This window comes from Brassica napus, chromosome A8, assembly GCF_020379485.1.
Source record: "Brassica napus cultivar Da-Ae chromosome A8, Da-Ae, whole genome shotgun sequence".
Lineage (NCBI taxonomy): Eukaryota > Viridiplantae > Streptophyta > Magnoliopsida > Brassicales > Brassicaceae > Brassica > Brassica napus.
In genome coordinates, this window is record NC_063441.1 from 530,211 (window position 1) to 547,440 (window position 17,230).

Consider the following 17,230-nt stretch of genomic DNA (forward strand, 5'->3'; position numbering starts at 1 on the left):
TACTCCTTTGGCAGTACAATTTTTTGTTCTCATTATATCAAAAACCATGTGATGTTTATTCAATTTATCTACTCTTCAGCTTTCACATTGATTTAGGGTTAATCACTCTTCACCGTTGACGAACATTGAGGTGGATTATATAAATTACTAACATCAGTCGTGAAAAACAAAATTAATTATTTTAAAATATCAAATAATGCAGAGCAACATGCGAAAAGTATTAGAGCATAAAGAATCTTTGTCTTAGTGATGAGTGATAACATTGAAATTCGAATTATATCAAATAATATTATTATTATTAACCGTGGATTAAACGCCAATCTGGCTCTGAACCCTTCTGACCATTCCACATTGTCTTCTTTAAAATTTTCAAATCATTTTCTTGGAATTTCCACCAGATTCCTTGATATTCTTATAACCATTTTACGAAACTATTTCAATATTTCTTTTGATTTTCCATCAATAGTTATAGTCCTAATAGAAACTTAGGTTCCTGTCATTTTCAGCATGTAATAGCTATATTCAAGTGTATTAAATATCTTCTTCTTTGACATCAGTGTATTAAAAATCTTAAAAAATAAATTCGTGTGTCAAATAGTTTATACACTTTATTTAGAACAAAATATTTAGAAATAAAAGGCGAATATTCGCCATAAAGGGTAAAAAATAAAAAAAGCGAGTTGGGAAAAGAAAAAAAAGAAGAGAATATTAAATTATTTAACTTTGAATAATTCTACAGAGTGGTAAAAATAATTAAAAAGGATATTGGAGAGGGGAAAGTGAAGTGATAAGAGAGAGAGAGAGTGAGAAAGTAGAAGCTCTTTGAGAGGTGAGGAGAGAGAGAAAGGAGTGAGAAAGTTTGGATTTTGAGCTGTGTGGTTGGATTCTTGTGAGAAAGAAACCAGACCCACCACCACTTCCAAAGCCTTGTCCCAACGAACCACATTATTGTTCGAAGCTCATCTCGTTTAGGGTTTTCTTTCTTCTAAAAGCTCAGAGTGTTGTATAATTTTGAAGAAAGCTTAAGGTCTTTTCAGTGCTTAAAGGAATACAATGGGAGCGGCGCATCTTAGCAGGGAGAAGTTAGCTAGAGGTTTCTTGGTGTGTTTATGGCTGTGGGGTTTCTTCTCTCTATCATACGCCGCAAGGTCCGGCGTATCTAAGCAGAAGTTCGAAGTGAAGAAGCATCTGAACAGGTTGAACAAACCTGCCGTCAAGAGCATTCAGGTAGATCTTCTTCTTATTAATTATTCTTTTGGGTTTTTCTGATTGGATTGAGTTTGGTAAGCATCATAATAATCTGATGATTCTTGATTTCTCTCTCCTCCAACTACTACACAATGATGATGATGATTTATTTATTTCTATTTGTTTATTTTGTTCTAATTGAACAAATAGTACTTATGGTTCCTCTAACTAAAGTTTCTAACTTTGGATTTGGTAAACAGAGCCCAGATGGTGATATCATTGACTGTGTTCCCATCACAAAGCAACCAGCTTTTGATCATCCTTTCCTCAAAGACCACAAGATTCAGGTTTACATATTAACTTAATTTAGATTTTTATTTGGGGCTTTTCTTTTTTCTGTGTGTGTGTTATAAGTTGTGCTGATGTTTTTAAGTTGCTTCCTTTAGATGAAGCCTAACTACCACCCTGAGGGACTCTTTGACGACAACAAAGTGTCTTCTACCACTAAATCTAAAGACAAGGAACCCCATATCCCTCAGTTATGGCATCGTTATGGCAAATGCGCTGAAGGAACCATTCCCATGAGGAGGACAAAGGAGGACGATGTCTTGAGAGCAAGTTCTGTCAAAAGATATGGCAAGAAGAAGCATAGAACTGTCCCTTTGCCTAAATCTGCAGAGCCTGACCTCATCAACCAAAGTGGCCACCAGGTGAGTCAACTGTGGTTTGTGTCTTTTTTTGTTGGATTCTTGATCTGACTTGTGTTGTTTCTTGAACTGTAGCATGCCATAGCTTATGTGGAAGGGGACAAGTACTATGGAGCTAAAGCGACTATTAATGTGTGGGAGCCAAAGATACAGCAGCAGAACGAGTTCAGCTTGTCGCAGATATGGCTTCTTGGTGGCTCTTTCGGACAAGATCTTAACAGCATTGAAGCTGGTTGGCAGGTACACACACTCAGTTAGCTTCCACTGACTGTAAAAATATGATTTTGTTTCTCATGTTCTGTTTATTAACTCGTGTTTTCTTTACTACAGGTGAGCCCGGATCTGTATGGTGACAATAACACAAGACTCTTCACTTACTGGACTGTAAGTTCGTAAAACCACTGTCTAAATCAAATGCTTATGGTCATGTGCTTATGCTTTTAGCTTACTATATGCAGAGTGATGCATATCAAGCTACTGGCTGCTACAACCTTCTTTGCTCAGGCTTTATCCAAATCAACAGCGACATAGCAATGGGAGCAAGTATCTCTCCTGTCTCCGGCTACCGTAACTCGCAGTATGACATCAGCATTCTGATCTGGAAGGTATGTTAAGAAGCCGTAAAGAGAATTGAGAAAGAGATGAGTCACCTTTTAACTTGGCCTATGTTACTTCCTTTGTCGCAGGATCCAAAAGAGGGACATTGGTGGATGCAATTTGGAAACGGCTACGTTTTAGGATACTGGCCATCTTTTCTCTTCTCCTACTTAACGGAAAGTGCGTCCATGATTGAATGGGGAGGGGAAGTTGTGAACTCTCAAGCAGATGGCCACCACACTTCAACGCAAATGGGCAGTGGTAGATTCCCTGAAGAAGGCTTCAGCAAAGCGAGTTACTTCAGGAACATTCAGGTGGTTGATTCTTCAAACAACCTCAAGGCACCTAAAGGACTTGGAACGTTCACTGAACAGTCTAACTGTTATGATGTTCAGCCCGGAAACAATGATGATTGGGGTCATTTCTTCTACTATGGAGGTCCCGGTAAAAACGAGAACTGTCCATAAAAGTAGTAGACAACCAAGTGATGTACTGTACTGACTCACCTGTCCGGTTCTCTTGTTTTTGTGAATTCACCTGTGTTTCTATCTACACACAGTCCACCTTCTTGGGTAGTAGTATTAGGGATGGGTTAAAGTTTATGTAATGGTTAGTTTTTGGGTTTGTTTGGTTTCTTCTTCTCCATGTAAGTAGATGGACAAGAGGAAAGTGTGTCTTAAGTTTCTTTGAAAACATTGAAACTTTACTGTCTCCTTTGTATTGTGTCATTTAAACTGTTTAATCAAGTAAGTGAATCTGTCTTATTCTTATTAACAAGTTTAAGAGAAAATTCAAATGGTTTAAATTAACTTCTGCCTGAATTATTGAATTAATCTGCAGTTAGCGGTAGCTGCAGTTTTGGTTGGTATGTTGTAACATTCAGACACTTATCTGTTTGCAGATTTCATTTCCTCAAATATATAAGCTCTCTTTCTCTTTCTTCATCCATTTCTGAGATAAGAGATTCAAAAACCTTTTTCTCATCATGTAGCTCTAGGCAGATTCAACAAGTTATTAAATCAATAATAAGAAGGCTGAGAAAAGAGATTTTGATTAGATTAGCTTCAAAAGCAAAACATTCAGGAAAAACACAAATGCGTCGTAGTTGTTGTTGACCTGAAGAGAAGACATCTGAAAATGTAATGAAAGAAACAAAACAGATTCTTGTGCGTTCTCTTCTCCCTTCTATCCTTCACCAAAATCTTGGATGTTTTTTACTCTGAATCGCTCTCCATGCTCCCCATTGCCTTCAATCCTCTTGGTCGCTTCATAAGAACATGAGATTATCAATCACATCATCTTTGCATCCACAAATAAACTAAGTCTTCTAACATACTTAATTGCAGAAAGAGACAAGATCAGATACCTTCTTTGAAGTCTTCTTCTCTCTTACTTCATACCTCTCTTTGCAAAGATCTGATAGCCAAGTACCTGGACTCACCAGCTACATAAAAAACATTATAACATACTCATGAGATTTGCATCACAATGAGACTATTAAAAAAAAACAAGTGATGAAGGGGACTCACAAGCAAAGTCTTCTGAACCAATTTGGCTCGTTTCTTGGGTCTTTGAGGAAGCTTACACCCTTTCATAGCCAAGAAATCTTCTTCCTTCTCTTTATTTGACAAAGTTATAAACAACTTTGGCCACACATGCTTCTTGGTCTCCTTCACAGGTTCCTTTATAATCTTCCCACTCTCATCTACACCCATTGAACCCCTCGTTGTGTAGTACCTATCTTCCTTCTCAGGCGACGCCACAAACGATCTCCTCACGTTACCAGGAGACTCTACAACCCTATCACCCAAGAGACAAAACATAAAAAAACTAAAGAAACAAATCACTCAAAAAGAGAGAACACAAGCACTGAATCAAGCTTTACTTGTTTGGACGGTTAAGATGACGAGAAGGAGAGCCTCTCTCAGAAGAGACAGCACGAGAAATGAGTTTGCGCTTATTAGACAAACAATCAGATGACTTGCGGCTTTGATCTTTCTTCACTTTCATGCATCTAACTCTTTTCCTCTCCCCCCATTGCAACACAAAATCTGCATCAGTGGTACCGTTTCCTCTTTGTCCTTTCACTTCTTCCATTGCACAATACTTTAAGAACCTTACAGAAAACCAAACAAAGAGACATACTCACACATTAAAACATTCTTCCAGACAATAGACAACAACAAAAAAGATCACAGCAACACTAAGAAAGTTCCAGCCTTTCTATAAGATTAAATGCACAACAGAGATAAAGAAGACTAATCTGAACTAATCAGTACAAAACAAAAGACTCACTAACCTCAAGATCTGCAACTTAAACTCAGCGGCTTTAGCTTCCACAATACCAGAATCACTCTACAAAACAGCAATATCCAAAACAGTATAATAAAATTAGGATCTATTCTTCAAATTATAGGTTCTATAAATGGAATTAGAGAGTATTAACAGCAGAAGAAAGATCCATTTTTCAAATTTATAAAACTCAAATCAACCACTATATATACAGAGAAAATTGCATAGAGAACACTTACAAGAGTGAAACTTCATGAAACCAAAGACAGGAACTTTTTGGTAAAATAGAGAGAAATAAAATTAAAGTTTTGATCCTTTTTTTTTTCTCAGAAGATTAGATTCAAACTCCACCAAGGAAGAGTGTAGATTTAACACTGTCTTCTATTTTGCTCTCTACAGGTCTTGTTCTCTATCTTCTTTACACACAGGAAAAGAAACTGCTTAACCTCTCTTGTACGCTCACTCACCTTTTTGGCTATTTTGCTCATCTTCATTGTTTAGCCGTCGGATATGAAACGTACGGTGAGATGGATTTCTAGAAGTTAAAAAGACTTTAGCCTGTTTTGTTATGGATAGTAGCAAATGAAATTATGACACGTATGTAATTTTGACGGGAACACGTTACACGTTAAGACAGTCAAGATTTCGAACCACGCGCTAATTCTAAAGCCCTTTAATATTTCCATAGCAGTGGTATTCACGTGCCAAAGCTACGCCTGGGGTTATATTGAACCCTTTTCAAAAATGAAAAATTATTCAAACTTGGGCTAAGGCTAAGATAGGCCTTCCCCAGATCTCTCTCTCTCTATGGCCTCTAATAATCCATTTCATTAACATTTTATATTCTTTTTTTTAATCGAAACATTTTATATTCTTCCATTTCATATTCACATATCTATATGTTAATGTATGTCTTTCTTCATTACTATCATATTAATATTAGTTTTCTAGTCTGTATACAACGCTTAAATATTTTGTAAGAATCATGTAAGAAAAAAAAAGGGAAAATTACTTTTTTAGAACGAAAAATGATAACTATGTCTCATTAGGTTAATTTTTATTTTGTACAATTTTTGCCTCTAATGCCATTTAGTATTTTCAAATATAAATGAAATAAATAATTTTACAAACAATTTTTTTTTTCAAAAATAGCAAATACTAATGAAATATCTATATCAACTTAGTGGTATTTTTTTCTAGTTCTAAAAATATTTAAACAATAATTTCATATTTTTTTATAAATAAAGTAGAATTAGCATTCTACGAATTAGAAAATGAAATCTATTTTTTTATTGAATCTACTATGTTTAGAATATGTGATCTATTTAGTATACACATTCCGCACTTATCCTCTCTTCTAAAATCTGTAGAAATCAGAAACTACACATTACTATAAATCTAAAATATGTAGAAATAAGAATTTACAAATTACTATAAATCTAAAACCTTTAGAAATCGATTTCAAACATATTTACTGTATTCTACTATAAGTATAATACAAATTCTACGGATAAAGATAATCAATTCCGAAAATATGCGAAGAAAATATTTGAAAATATTATGTTTCCATGTATTAAAAATCGATTTTCAAAAAGAAAATAAAAATCAATTTGATATTTTCTTTTATTTTAATCACTTTTTAAAAATTGCAAAAATTAAATAAATTGATTTAATTTGTTTTAAATTAAAACTTTTAAAAGTTAAAAAAATTCCATTTTTATTTGGGGATTTTTAATGTTTTCTTCTATTTTAATCACTTTAATTATTTGAAAATATGGGAAGAAAATATTTGGAAATAATTCTGTTTCCGTTTATTAAAAATTGATTTTCAAAAAAAAAATATTAAAAATCAATTTAATGTTATCTTTTATTTTAATCACTTTTTAAAAATTAATTTTTAATAAAAAATCGTTTTTTAAATTAAAAATTAAAAAATAGCATTTTTATTTGGGGATTTTTAATGTTTTCTTTTATTTTAATCATTTTAATTATTTATTATATTTTAATATTTGACAATTGTTTTGTTAATTGTAATTGTGAATTTATAATTGAAATTAAGAGTATTATTGTCATTTTGAAAATATTTAGCCTAATGAAACATAAATAATATGAGATTATTCTAATAGAACATAATTATTATTTTTTTGGTCTAAAAAAACAATTTTCTCAAAAAAATATTACCTGAATGTTCGTTTCATCTCTCTTACTCTTCACACCTATCTTCCTTTTCTTTTAATACATGGGCTCCGGTTGTTGTTAGGACTTTGAGGATTTTGTGGGATTATAAAGTTTCTAAAACTTTTTTTTTACCAATTAGACTTTTTTTTTAAAAAAATTAATCATTCAAAAGTCTCTAAAGTTATTGAATCTGATTGTTTTTTTTTGATATCGGAAATAAAAACTTTTACGAAACTAGTTAGCAACCTCTTGGCCAGCATTTGGAGCTAGCCAACTTGGTGCAAAGCAGTTGACGAACGATGATCCGAAAACGCGTGATCTTCCCCCTTTGGCAAGAGTGTCCGCACGGATGTTCACAGCTCTTGGAATATATGCTATGGAGAAATCGATAAACTCAGCCGATAAAGCTTTGATCTCGTCTAATTCAGATGCCATTGCAGGCCAATCTTCGTCATCCCTTATCAGCTTAATTAGTTATTCACAATCAGAGTCAAAACGTACCGCTCTGGTTCCTTGCCTCAGCACTTCTTGCATTGCCCACAATAGCCCTTCGGCTTCGGCGTGGAGTGGGGACATGGCAGCACTTAGTCCCTGTGCTCCAAATAGGGTCGGTATGTCGTCCTCCAGCAGTACGAAGCCCATCCTGACTCTGTCTCTTTCATTAATCCAAGATGCATTAGTTTGACATCTCCATCTAACTGCGGGAAGCTCTTGCATACTAGTCTTGTGTCGTGTTCTTCGTTGTTTGTCGCTGTCTCCCTCCGTGTCTTCCGGTATTCTCTGCGCTAGTGTCCAACTCGCAGCTTCTTTAACCGCGAGTTGCATTGAGTCCATCGGCGTGATATCCTTGTCTTTGAAGATCTTCTTGTTACGCGCTTTCCAGATATACCAGGCGATCCATGGGAATGCAGCCAGTGCCTCTGACCTCACTCCAGTTTCCTTAGCACGAAATAACAAGAAGTCTATGTTTGAGTATAGAGAGTTACACGGGAACAGCCCCAGAGAAGACGGTATATTGGATAGAGCCCAACATTGGAGGGCCGTTGGGCACTCAAAGATTGTGTGATTGATAGTCATTTTCGTCACCGCATCGAACGCATATACTTTTATTAGCACAATGTCTCTCTTTAAGTTGCTTCGTCGTCGCTAGGTACCCTAATATAACTTGCCATAGAAAATGTTTAAGTTTTCGTGGGGCTTTGAGCTTCCATATTGCTTTCTTAAGTTCCAATGTACTAGGTTCCGTTACAACGTTCGGGTTGGCCGCAGATTGGAAATACTAAAATACAAAAATACAAAAAATAAATAAATATTTTTTTAAATCTCCAAACAGATTTTTGTTGAGAAATTGGCAATTATAACCATTAAAAATTAATTAGGAAAATAACCATAGGAACTAAATGGCTAGGATACACAATATATATTATGTAGTAATTACAATTATACCCCTCTGCATAAGCATATGTATTGGTTTTGTTTTTTCTTTCTTTTTTTATTTGTTGTAAATTTTTTTCTCCTCTAATCTTATTTTATATTCTAGCTTCTTTAAAAACAATTACTCAAATTCAAAAAATACTCACAAAAGATGTAGATTTTTTTTTATCTATGATGTGTTTTGAAATTTTTTTAAAAAATATATATGTGTGTGTGTTATAACATTTGATATATCATGTTAGAGTAAGAAAATCGAGTTATAAATGCTATACTATATCGTAAATTCATATAATATAGTCTAATTTTTGTTTCAAATGATACCCCATATTTAAATATATAGATTAAATAATTTTATATGAATTGATTTGTCTAGATCTTCTCTCATATTTTCTATATTTTCATTTTGTTCTCTCCTCGAACAACCAATATGTAATTGGTTATATTATATTTTAAACTAGGATAGGCCCGCCTTACGGGCGGAATATTAGTTAATTTGATATTCACTAAATGCTCGAGTTGACATTTGTTTTAAGATTTAAGAATTTGGTTATCTGTTATGTATTACTTATTAGTATGCGGTGGTATAGTTGTTTTTCGATTATTCTTGCTTTGGTATTGTATCAAATTAACTAACTGTCCAACTCATAATTATAGATGTACAAATGTGGATTTGTGATAAAGTTTGATGACAATACTGTTTTTTTTTAATTCTTATTCATAGTGGAGTGTGCATGTGTCAGAAAGATGCCTATATCAACTTTTATGTTTTTGCGTATGGATTTTAAATATATATTATTTTGTATAATGCATACTTGCTCTACAACAGTTGTTTGTAGACTAAAAAAACTGTTCTCTATATTTTTAAAAGAGAAGATATTTAGTCTAGAATATAATATGTCTATATAGAGAAGTTGAGTGTTATTTTAAAATGACATATGTATAGATGTTTTTCAACCATTACTTCACTAGCACAAAACATTTATAACTGCAAATACCTTTTTTTAAAAGCAAAACTAATAAAAGTGTGTACAACAAATGTATTTTGATATATATTATATGCATCAAGTTATAAAGGTTGGAAACATTGCAAAACTGTTTGGAGCAAAGTTTTTAACTTCACGATCTTCATCTTGACGTCAGTTCAGTGCCGGCCCTGACCACAAGCAAAAGAAGCATGGACTTCCAGCCGACACGATAATAAGTATTTTCGCGGCCACATATTTATAAAAAGTGACTTTAGCCTAGTGGTTCTAAGAGAAAATACCAGTGCTGGAGGTGTTGAGTTCAATTACCTCTGACAGTCTTTTGTTTTATTTTGGCCCTAAATATAAAATGAGACACGTGTCACTCCCATAACGCACGACTTGATGACGTGGCATCACAGGAGAGAGGCGAACATATTTATATATATATATATATATATATATATATATATATATATATTATATACTATTTAGTTTTAGTGATACAATATAGTTTTTTACAATATTTTTTTATTTATCTTTCTCCACTTTCTTTTTTTCTTCATTCCTTCTTATTCTCTTCATTTTTTTGTCCTTCTTTTTTTTTCTCTTCTCGTCTTTATCTTTTTCTCTCTTTTCTTTTTGTTTAGGTTTACTAGGACAACTGATAATGGAGAATTGTAATACGTTTTGGTCCTTATTGTGCTCCATGGGTTGGATGTTTTTATTTTACTTGAGATGCTAGTGCAGTTAGTAAGTCAATTATGTTTACTAATATGCTATTTGTATAAATGGATTATTCTATACTATTTGTCAAACACATATAGTATAGTATAGTTTTTATGATTCATATTACTGTTATTATCCTTTGGTGTCAACTCTCTAACTGCTCGAATTTATCTTTTAAGGGGCGAATAAATGTGGTTCTGGTGAGTAAAGAGAAAATCTAAAGAATAGAATATAACAAGAAAAAGACGAAATTATAACAAAAATGGGTAAATATATTAGTCTATACTATGTATCAATTTAAATATCACATTTGCCAAACCTTCACAGGTAGAAAAAGAGTAGCTGGTCTATTTTCATGCCAAACTGTCACATCAAACCTCATATTTTATTACATGGTTATCTGTCTAATATTTTCAAAATAGTTATCTTACCAATTCACCCATATTTGTTTATATTCTATTCAGCCACAATTATCTATATTATAATAGTGTATTCTTAACAACTGGTGAATTTGTTTCTTTACAGTCCTCATAAGAAACATCAAAAAGGAGGCAAGCAAAGATTTATAAACAGAGTTCTGGAGAAATTTACTAGATTTGAATCCCACCAACGGTCCATTACATTTCAAAGTAAAAATGTTCCAACTTGGAACGCATAATGCGTTGGTCAATCGTCAAAAAAGTTTTCACTTCTTATTTTAAGAATTAACATACATTTGAATCTCACTTTCTCTTGCGGCCTTGTTTAAACAACTCCTTAAACTTTTGCTGAGTTAAAACTTCAACCGTTAGTGATAACTGATAACTCATAATGAAATTGTAAACACTCATAGAAAAGTAAAAGAGAGAGAATAACTCGTTTTAATTTCGAAATGCTAAAAAAAAAACGGCGGCAAAGACTTCGTCTGATATGGTCAACAAAGACAGTCCAGCCTTGAGCATATGACTATGCATAGTTGTTTGTTTGTTTGGTAAGTTTTTCCAGCTAGCTATTTATCATTCTTCCTCTTTGGTCAATTTGAATTTTTTTTTCTTCAATGAATATACTATTTGTAATACAGTACTCAATGATCAAAGACAAAAATAAAATAAAATAAACAGTCATAAAAATATTAATTCTTTTTTTTTTGTAGTGGGGTTGCTGGTCATTTTCACAGTTTGGTGTGAAAGTTGATACAAGCTTTCCCCAATTTCAAGAAAACACTTAAAACGGCTACCTGAACCTTTAATGAAATGAAAAACATTACAAAGTGTTTCTTGAAGAAATATTCCCCAAAATATATAGTACTATCAATGAAGATTATTCTACAGCAAACATGCTACTATAATTTAATATAAAAATGCGTTTGTGTGACGATAAAATATGCTACTTCTTACAATTTCTAGAAATAGTAAACCTATAGTATTGTAAATCTAACTTTGATTTTCTTAGTTTTCTTAAAGCAAAAGTTAAAAGAAAAAGAAAAAAAAAACAATTAACGTAACTTGATTTCTTTTGAACTCTACTCATGTCAATGAACACACAAATTTATTATTAATGAAAAAAATTAAAGTAAAAGTATTTTTAAATACAATTGTGAGGTTGGAAAGAAAAAAAGGATAGTGGGTGAGAAAGAGTGTGGTTTGGCCGTTTGGGCCAAGAGACAGCCAATTTGCCAGCTGTGAAAGTCTCATTCAATTGTTGTATAAATAGACAATACCATCCCCACAAACTATTATCATCATAACACAACACAATACTCACAAAAAAAAAAAAAATCTCTCTTATAAATTCTTGTTCTTCTACAAACATCAAACATAAACAATGGCAATGAAGATGATGGTCGTTTTCATGGTCGTTGCAGTGGCTTTCTCAGCTGTAGGACAAGCAGCTGCCGCCACCGTAGATGCTCCTGCTCCAAGTCCAACTTCTGATGCTGCCATGTTCGTACCAGCATTGTTTGCATCCGTTGTTGCTTTGGCATCTGGTCTTCTCTTTTGAGCCAAAAACACACATTTATCATTCTTTTTTCGGTTCATTATTTTTATTGTTTTTGTTAATGAGTTTGTGTGTGATTTGATTATATTGTTATAGAGTGTTGTATTATTCTTAATGTAACTATCTGTTTCTATCTGCTTGTATGTATCAAAATTCTTCAGACTGTTTTATGGACTCGTTTATCTTACTATATGTCCACAAATCCATCGTAACTTGTTAATTGAAGTTACAAAATATCAAATTCATTGATTCAAAAGATCAATAAGACAGAAGGGATACTTCGGAATTGTCTAAGAGCAACCAATCATGCGATGAGCTGTATTTGGAAGGATGTGTGGAGGCACTAAGATGCGACATCATTATCATTACCATGGTGTTACGGTGCCTTAAGGCAACATGAGTTTCCATGTGACTCACCACCAAAAGAAAGCTAAAGATGACCCCACAATAAATGATAATCACTTGAATAAACTAGACAACTTTATTTGCAATAAAAAAGGACATGTAATATGTGAAGCAATCTCCCTTGAGATTTAAGTGTTTAAAACATACATAGGAACCCAAAACAAACCACCCACTCGCTAATCTCTAGTTTCTTTTCGCGTATAGTAGATTAACCTCCACTCTCTATATACATAATAGACTAACCTTAAAGGGATAAAGATTGGGTATGTGGGATGTTCCAGACAAGAAAGCCATGTGATGCATAGAAGGGACCATACTGTAGCATTTAAGTTCTCATTACTTTTACATGGACACAGAAAACAAACGTCTTTGTAACTGGCCGCCGCTAACATTGTCCAAATAAGCTCTCTATATCAGTTCGTTTATGTCCTGATAATCATAAAGTTCAGTGATTAAAGATAAGACACTGATTAACTGCTTTACGAAGCAAGATTTAAAACAGGAGCAGCTACGTACAATAATCTAGAGGTCTCTTATTAAGAGAGACTCTCGAGTCTTGAGAACCTAGACTGTTGTCACAATCTTCTGCTGTACAACTTGCACAACAGTCTGGACCCATTAAGTCTCTTACTGAACAACTTGACGCAAACTCCACTTTAACCATATGATTGCAATCAGATAAGGCAGATATCAGAAGAACAAAAAACCTCAATACTCAAAATTAAATCACTTTAACCAAAGTTTTCTGCAGCTAAAGCTTTCAGTAAGTAAAAACCATTGTAACTTCAAAGAGTATTGGGAAACAACAATTTTAATCAATCAGACATAGAAGCAGACAGATTCCTCCAAGAGTCAGGCACGCACTGGCCACAATCCTCGAGAACATTCACCAATGAACCAGCCAGACCAGACACATCCTCCTCTTCTGTTACAAAGCTGTGTAGCACACCACGAACACTGTCTCTAGCCATACTTGTCAGTATCTCAACGTATGTTTGGAACGATGGAACAAAATCAGGAAGTAGAACGGTTTCAAAGTTATTCATTCCGGTTGAATCAAACTGTTCAATATCAATCAAGTATGCCAACTGTCCTCCCCTACCGAAACCATAAAGAGGACAAACTGTAAGAACAACAAGGAGCTAATGGTCTTTTATAAATAATACACCAAAAGTTGAGAGAAGCTCCCTTTACCTCTTTGTGATTGCTGGGATAATTGTAGGCTCACTGTTGGCTATTACAACAGAGAGACCCTTGAGCTTAAGTAGAGCTGTCAACTTTCTGAAACTTTCCTCCTTTGCAACAATGTTTATTCCCCTTGAAGATGTTGTTGAATCCAGAACTTCTGAGAACTGACAAAATATCAAACGTTTGCTTTTTGGTTTCAGTGGACAGTTCCTAAGTAAAGTATATGACAGCCAAATAAAAAATGCAACAAATTGATGGATGACAATGTGTTTACTGCTGCTCAAAATACAAGGCTAATCTCGCTAATGTAAATAGAGAAGTCTAAACTTGAGCAAACGTTGTTTATAGATTAAAAAAAATAATGTAACAAATAGCGTACCTTTTGCAGCTTTTTTTTCTCTGAGGCGCAGACATTTACAGTCTGGATAATACAAGAGGCTTGGCTGGCTACAGAATCACTGAGGGAAAGTCTGTTAACTGATCTCCCCAAAAGACTCTGGACGGCTGGAATATAGGAAGCACTAAAACTGTCGTTGAAAACTATTGATCGGTGCTCGCTGGAAATGGCCTGCTTAATGGATTTCACCGCATCTAGATAACCACTGGCGCAAAGTGAACCTAGTTCATCAATGACCTGTGTAGATATGAGATTTCAATTAGCAGTGTGTTGGAAAAAAAACTCTTGTATATAGGATGAAGAGCTCCATAGCCATGCTACATGGAGTTAGAGAGAGACTGATCGATCCCATAAGAACCTATAAAAAAAACTGCAACGAAACTGAAGCAGAATAGCTAAACAGTAAACAGGAGCATACCAGCAACGAAACCCCCGATATATCAACTCCCTTGAGGGCAACAATCTCCAAAAGTCTCTCAGGTGTGGAAACTAGAAATTCAGGTTCTAAGCTTTTTAATCTACAGCTCAAAAAAAACAGCTTGTCAGAATTAGAGGAAAAAAAAAGATCCTTCTCCACGTAGCAAACTAGCAACAGCCTGTAATCTGTGTAAAACGAGAAAGAGAAATATAATGGATTGGTAAGATGTACCCAGAAATCTGATGATCTAGCTCGGCTCCATTGTGTAAGCTCACTGCATGAACTCCAAGACGTTTCAGTGCCTTGCAAACCGATCGAACCTAAGCATCATGACAATAAACAAAAGGTCCATAAGAATGTTGGTAAATAAAAACAGCTGACAGTCACAAGTGGTGCTAACCTGAGCGGCTTTGGACTGAGATGGTACGAGATACAACAGAAAAGGGCTGTTGCTCAGTGGATTCTCCTCGTCTTTCTCCCGTGTAGAAATAGCATCAGTGGCAGTTGAAACGATCCATGCGATTTGTTCAAGGGTGGAAGATGTTCCACTAGTCTCAACAACATCTTTTCCAGAATGAAAAGATTTCCAGAACTCAATCCCCCAAGTGCTAGTGAAGAGAGGCTTCTCAAGCTGATGAAAGGAGCTCTCTATATCGCTCAGGCACAGCATCAGAAACTTAGGTGGACCGCCAATGGACAGTCGAGATGGTTTCTTGGCTTGTCTAAGAGATTTATTCACTGAAAGAGCATCTCTAGTCTTGGCCTTGGCCTTTTTCTTTTTCTTTTTGGCAATGTCCACTTTGCCCAGCTTTTCATTGAAGGGGTCTTCAGGTGTAGGAAGGCTAAAACACATTCCCTATTATTCAATAGAAACATTCCCAAATTCATCAAACACAGACTCAATATCAACAAACAGATTATTTGATCTATAAACTTCCATTTTTCATTTCAACGCTCGTAGAGAGATGATTGTACCCTATGATTCAAAAGAAACATTCCTAAATTCATCAAACACATAATCAGATTCACTAGACACATTCCCAAATTCATCACACAGATACTCAGATTCACTATGCACACTCCCTAAGATTCAATATAAACATACTCAAATTCAGTCAACACACTTGATTCTTCTAATAAACTTCCATTTTTCGATTTCAAAGCTCTCGTAGATGATTAGACCTGACACATGCTGCGTTTGCCAGTCTGGCGGCGCTTCTTGGCGGCGATGATTGCGGCGATGCGAGTGGATACGGTGGCGGAATCGTTCTTGCGATTCATCTTCTTACGGTTGGATTTGTTCTTCTTCCTCGCCAAAGCATCGTCGCCTTTCGCCATTACTGCTGCTCTCTCAGGCGGCCGTTTTGCTCCTTTCTCGGGTTTTAGGTTTAAAATCCCCTTTTTTATATATCTTATTTAAAAAAAAGAATAAAAAGTCAGAACTTTAGAAGCGGCCCATGTATTGCGAGGGAGGAGAACCCTAAACCCCCTACCAATGTTTTTAAACCCTACCATAACATTGAACCGAACAGTTTACCGGGTTGTTGGGTCAATGGCTCAACCATAGATTAATAAATTAATTAATTTTTTATATAATAATATATCAGCTATGTAAATAAAAATATAGAAACTAAAATTTAATATTTTCTAATTTTATTAAAACATAAAATAATAGTTTGGATATGTATATATTTTATGTTTAAAAACTCTTTTTATATTTTTATTTTCATTTGACATACAAAATATCAAAAAAAAATAGTTTAGACTATTTAAAATTTTTTCTAACAAGATAAGAGTTATGACATCTAAAATAAATCAAAACATAAAATTTATAAATATTTAAATGTCTAATTGGAAGAATAAATTAAACTACAAATACAAAATAAACCAAAAGTAAAAGATAATTGTAATAAATTATCAATAACGAAAATAAACTAACACCAAATAACATCAACTAATTTTGGTTCTCTCTACCATCATCGTTCACTTTATTTTCTTCAGGTGACATAGTAAAATCTTCATCAAAATCTAAAAATCATAAATATAAAACTGAAAAAAAAAAACATAACTTTTTTTTTGTCAGTACCTAACTTCTTAATTGGAAACTTAGAATATAAAACAAAATTAAAAACTAAAAAAAAAAGAAGTAAAAGTTATTTATTGGTTCGACCAATGGTTCAACCAGTACCGGATTCCGGGTTTTACCGGGTTTACCAGGTTTCCAAATATTGGGTTTTTCAAAAAACCCAAACCGAATTTACCGGTTTAACCCCGGATCCGGGTCGGGTTTCAAAACACTACCCCCTACTAAAGAGTTTAGATTGTGAATTACACTTTCTTTACCTCTCGTCGTCGTTAAAAGGAAACACTAAGTCTCCTTCAATTTTCTAGCCATTTGTTTAAAAAATATATTATACTATTTAATAATTAATTTATACTACTATTTTTCTACGAGGCTTTAGATTATAATAAAATTCAGATAGCATTTATTTCATATGATTCAAAATATGATCGCGTGATTTCACATTTAATTATTTTCCATAAAAGAATATTTATGCATATATGGTGATGATTGGTTCAACCGTAGCTCTAAAATTTAGTTGCAAAAGTTTTTTTTTTTTGATGAAATGTTAAATTTATTGATCATAGTAAAAGAATGTATTTACAAGATTCACATGGCTAAAAAATAATAACTAGAGATTTAAGTGAGATGAGCTCCAAACCATCTACAAAGCAGATCCCTGAACTTCGGCTTCCG

The 17,230-nt window shown here is 33.9% G+C and overlaps 4 protein-coding genes across 6 annotated transcripts; 2 read left to right on the plus strand and 2 right to left on the minus strand.

Annotated features, from left to right (window-relative positions):
- Positions 1–784: 784 nt before the first annotated feature.
- LOC111212106 lies at positions 785–3,262 on the plus strand. Its single transcript, XM_022713530.2, has 7 exons — positions 785–1,227; positions 1,449–1,535; positions 1,635–1,898; positions 1,971–2,135; positions 2,226–2,279; positions 2,354–2,500; positions 2,582–3,262. Exons 1-7 carry the CDS (start codon positions 1,054–1,056, stop codon positions 2,957–2,959), a joined length of 1,269 nt encoding a protein of 422 aa, XP_022569251.1. The 5' UTR covers positions 785–1,053; the 3' UTR covers positions 2,960–3,262.
- Positions 3,263–3,527: 265 nt separating this feature from the next.
- LOC111212107 lies at positions 3,528–5,270 on the minus strand. 3 transcript variants are annotated; one of them, XM_022713532.2, is made up of 6 exons: positions 5,024–5,270; positions 4,792–4,847; positions 4,378–4,598; positions 4,022–4,292; positions 3,859–3,936; positions 3,528–3,757 (listed from the first exon to the last, which is right to left on the minus strand). In XM_022713532.2, the coding sequence occupies exons 3-6, from the start codon at positions 4,587–4,589 to the stop codon at positions 3,707–3,709; spliced, it is 612 nt and encodes a 203-aa protein (XP_022569253.1). In that variant the 5' UTR covers positions 4,590–4,598; positions 4,792–4,847; positions 5,024–5,270; the 3' UTR covers positions 3,528–3,706. The 3 variants fall into 3 exon arrangements, with proteins under 3 accessions (XP_022569253.1, XP_022569252.1, XP_022569254.1); XM_022713531.2 differs by having other exon boundaries at positions 4,378–4,608; XM_022713533.2 differs by lacking the exon at positions 4,792–4,847 and having other exon boundaries at positions 4,378–4,608; positions 5,024–5,244.
- Positions 5,271–11,792: 6,522 nt separating this feature from the next.
- Positions 11,793–12,251, plus strand: LOC111212108 (arabinogalactan protein 21-like). Its single transcript, XM_022713534.2, has one exon. It carries the CDS (start codon positions 11,891–11,893, stop codon positions 12,065–12,067), a length of 177 nt encoding a protein of 58 aa, XP_022569255.1. The 5' UTR covers positions 11,793–11,890; the 3' UTR covers positions 12,068–12,251.
- Positions 12,252–13,159: 908 nt separating this feature from the next.
- LOC106443649 (ATP-dependent RNA helicase DBP3-like) lies at positions 13,160–15,940 on the minus strand. The gene is made up of 7 exons (XM_013885200.3): positions 15,655–15,940; positions 14,873–15,328; positions 14,704–14,792; positions 14,473–14,572; positions 14,037–14,291; positions 13,664–13,821; positions 13,160–13,567 (listed from the first exon to the last, which is right to left on the minus strand). The coding sequence occupies exons 1-7, from the start codon at positions 15,808–15,810 to the stop codon at positions 13,285–13,287; spliced, it is 1,497 nt and encodes a 498-aa protein (XP_013740654.2). The 5' UTR covers positions 15,811–15,940; the 3' UTR covers positions 13,160–13,284.
- Between the last annotated feature and the right edge of the window lie 1,290 nt (positions 15,941–17,230).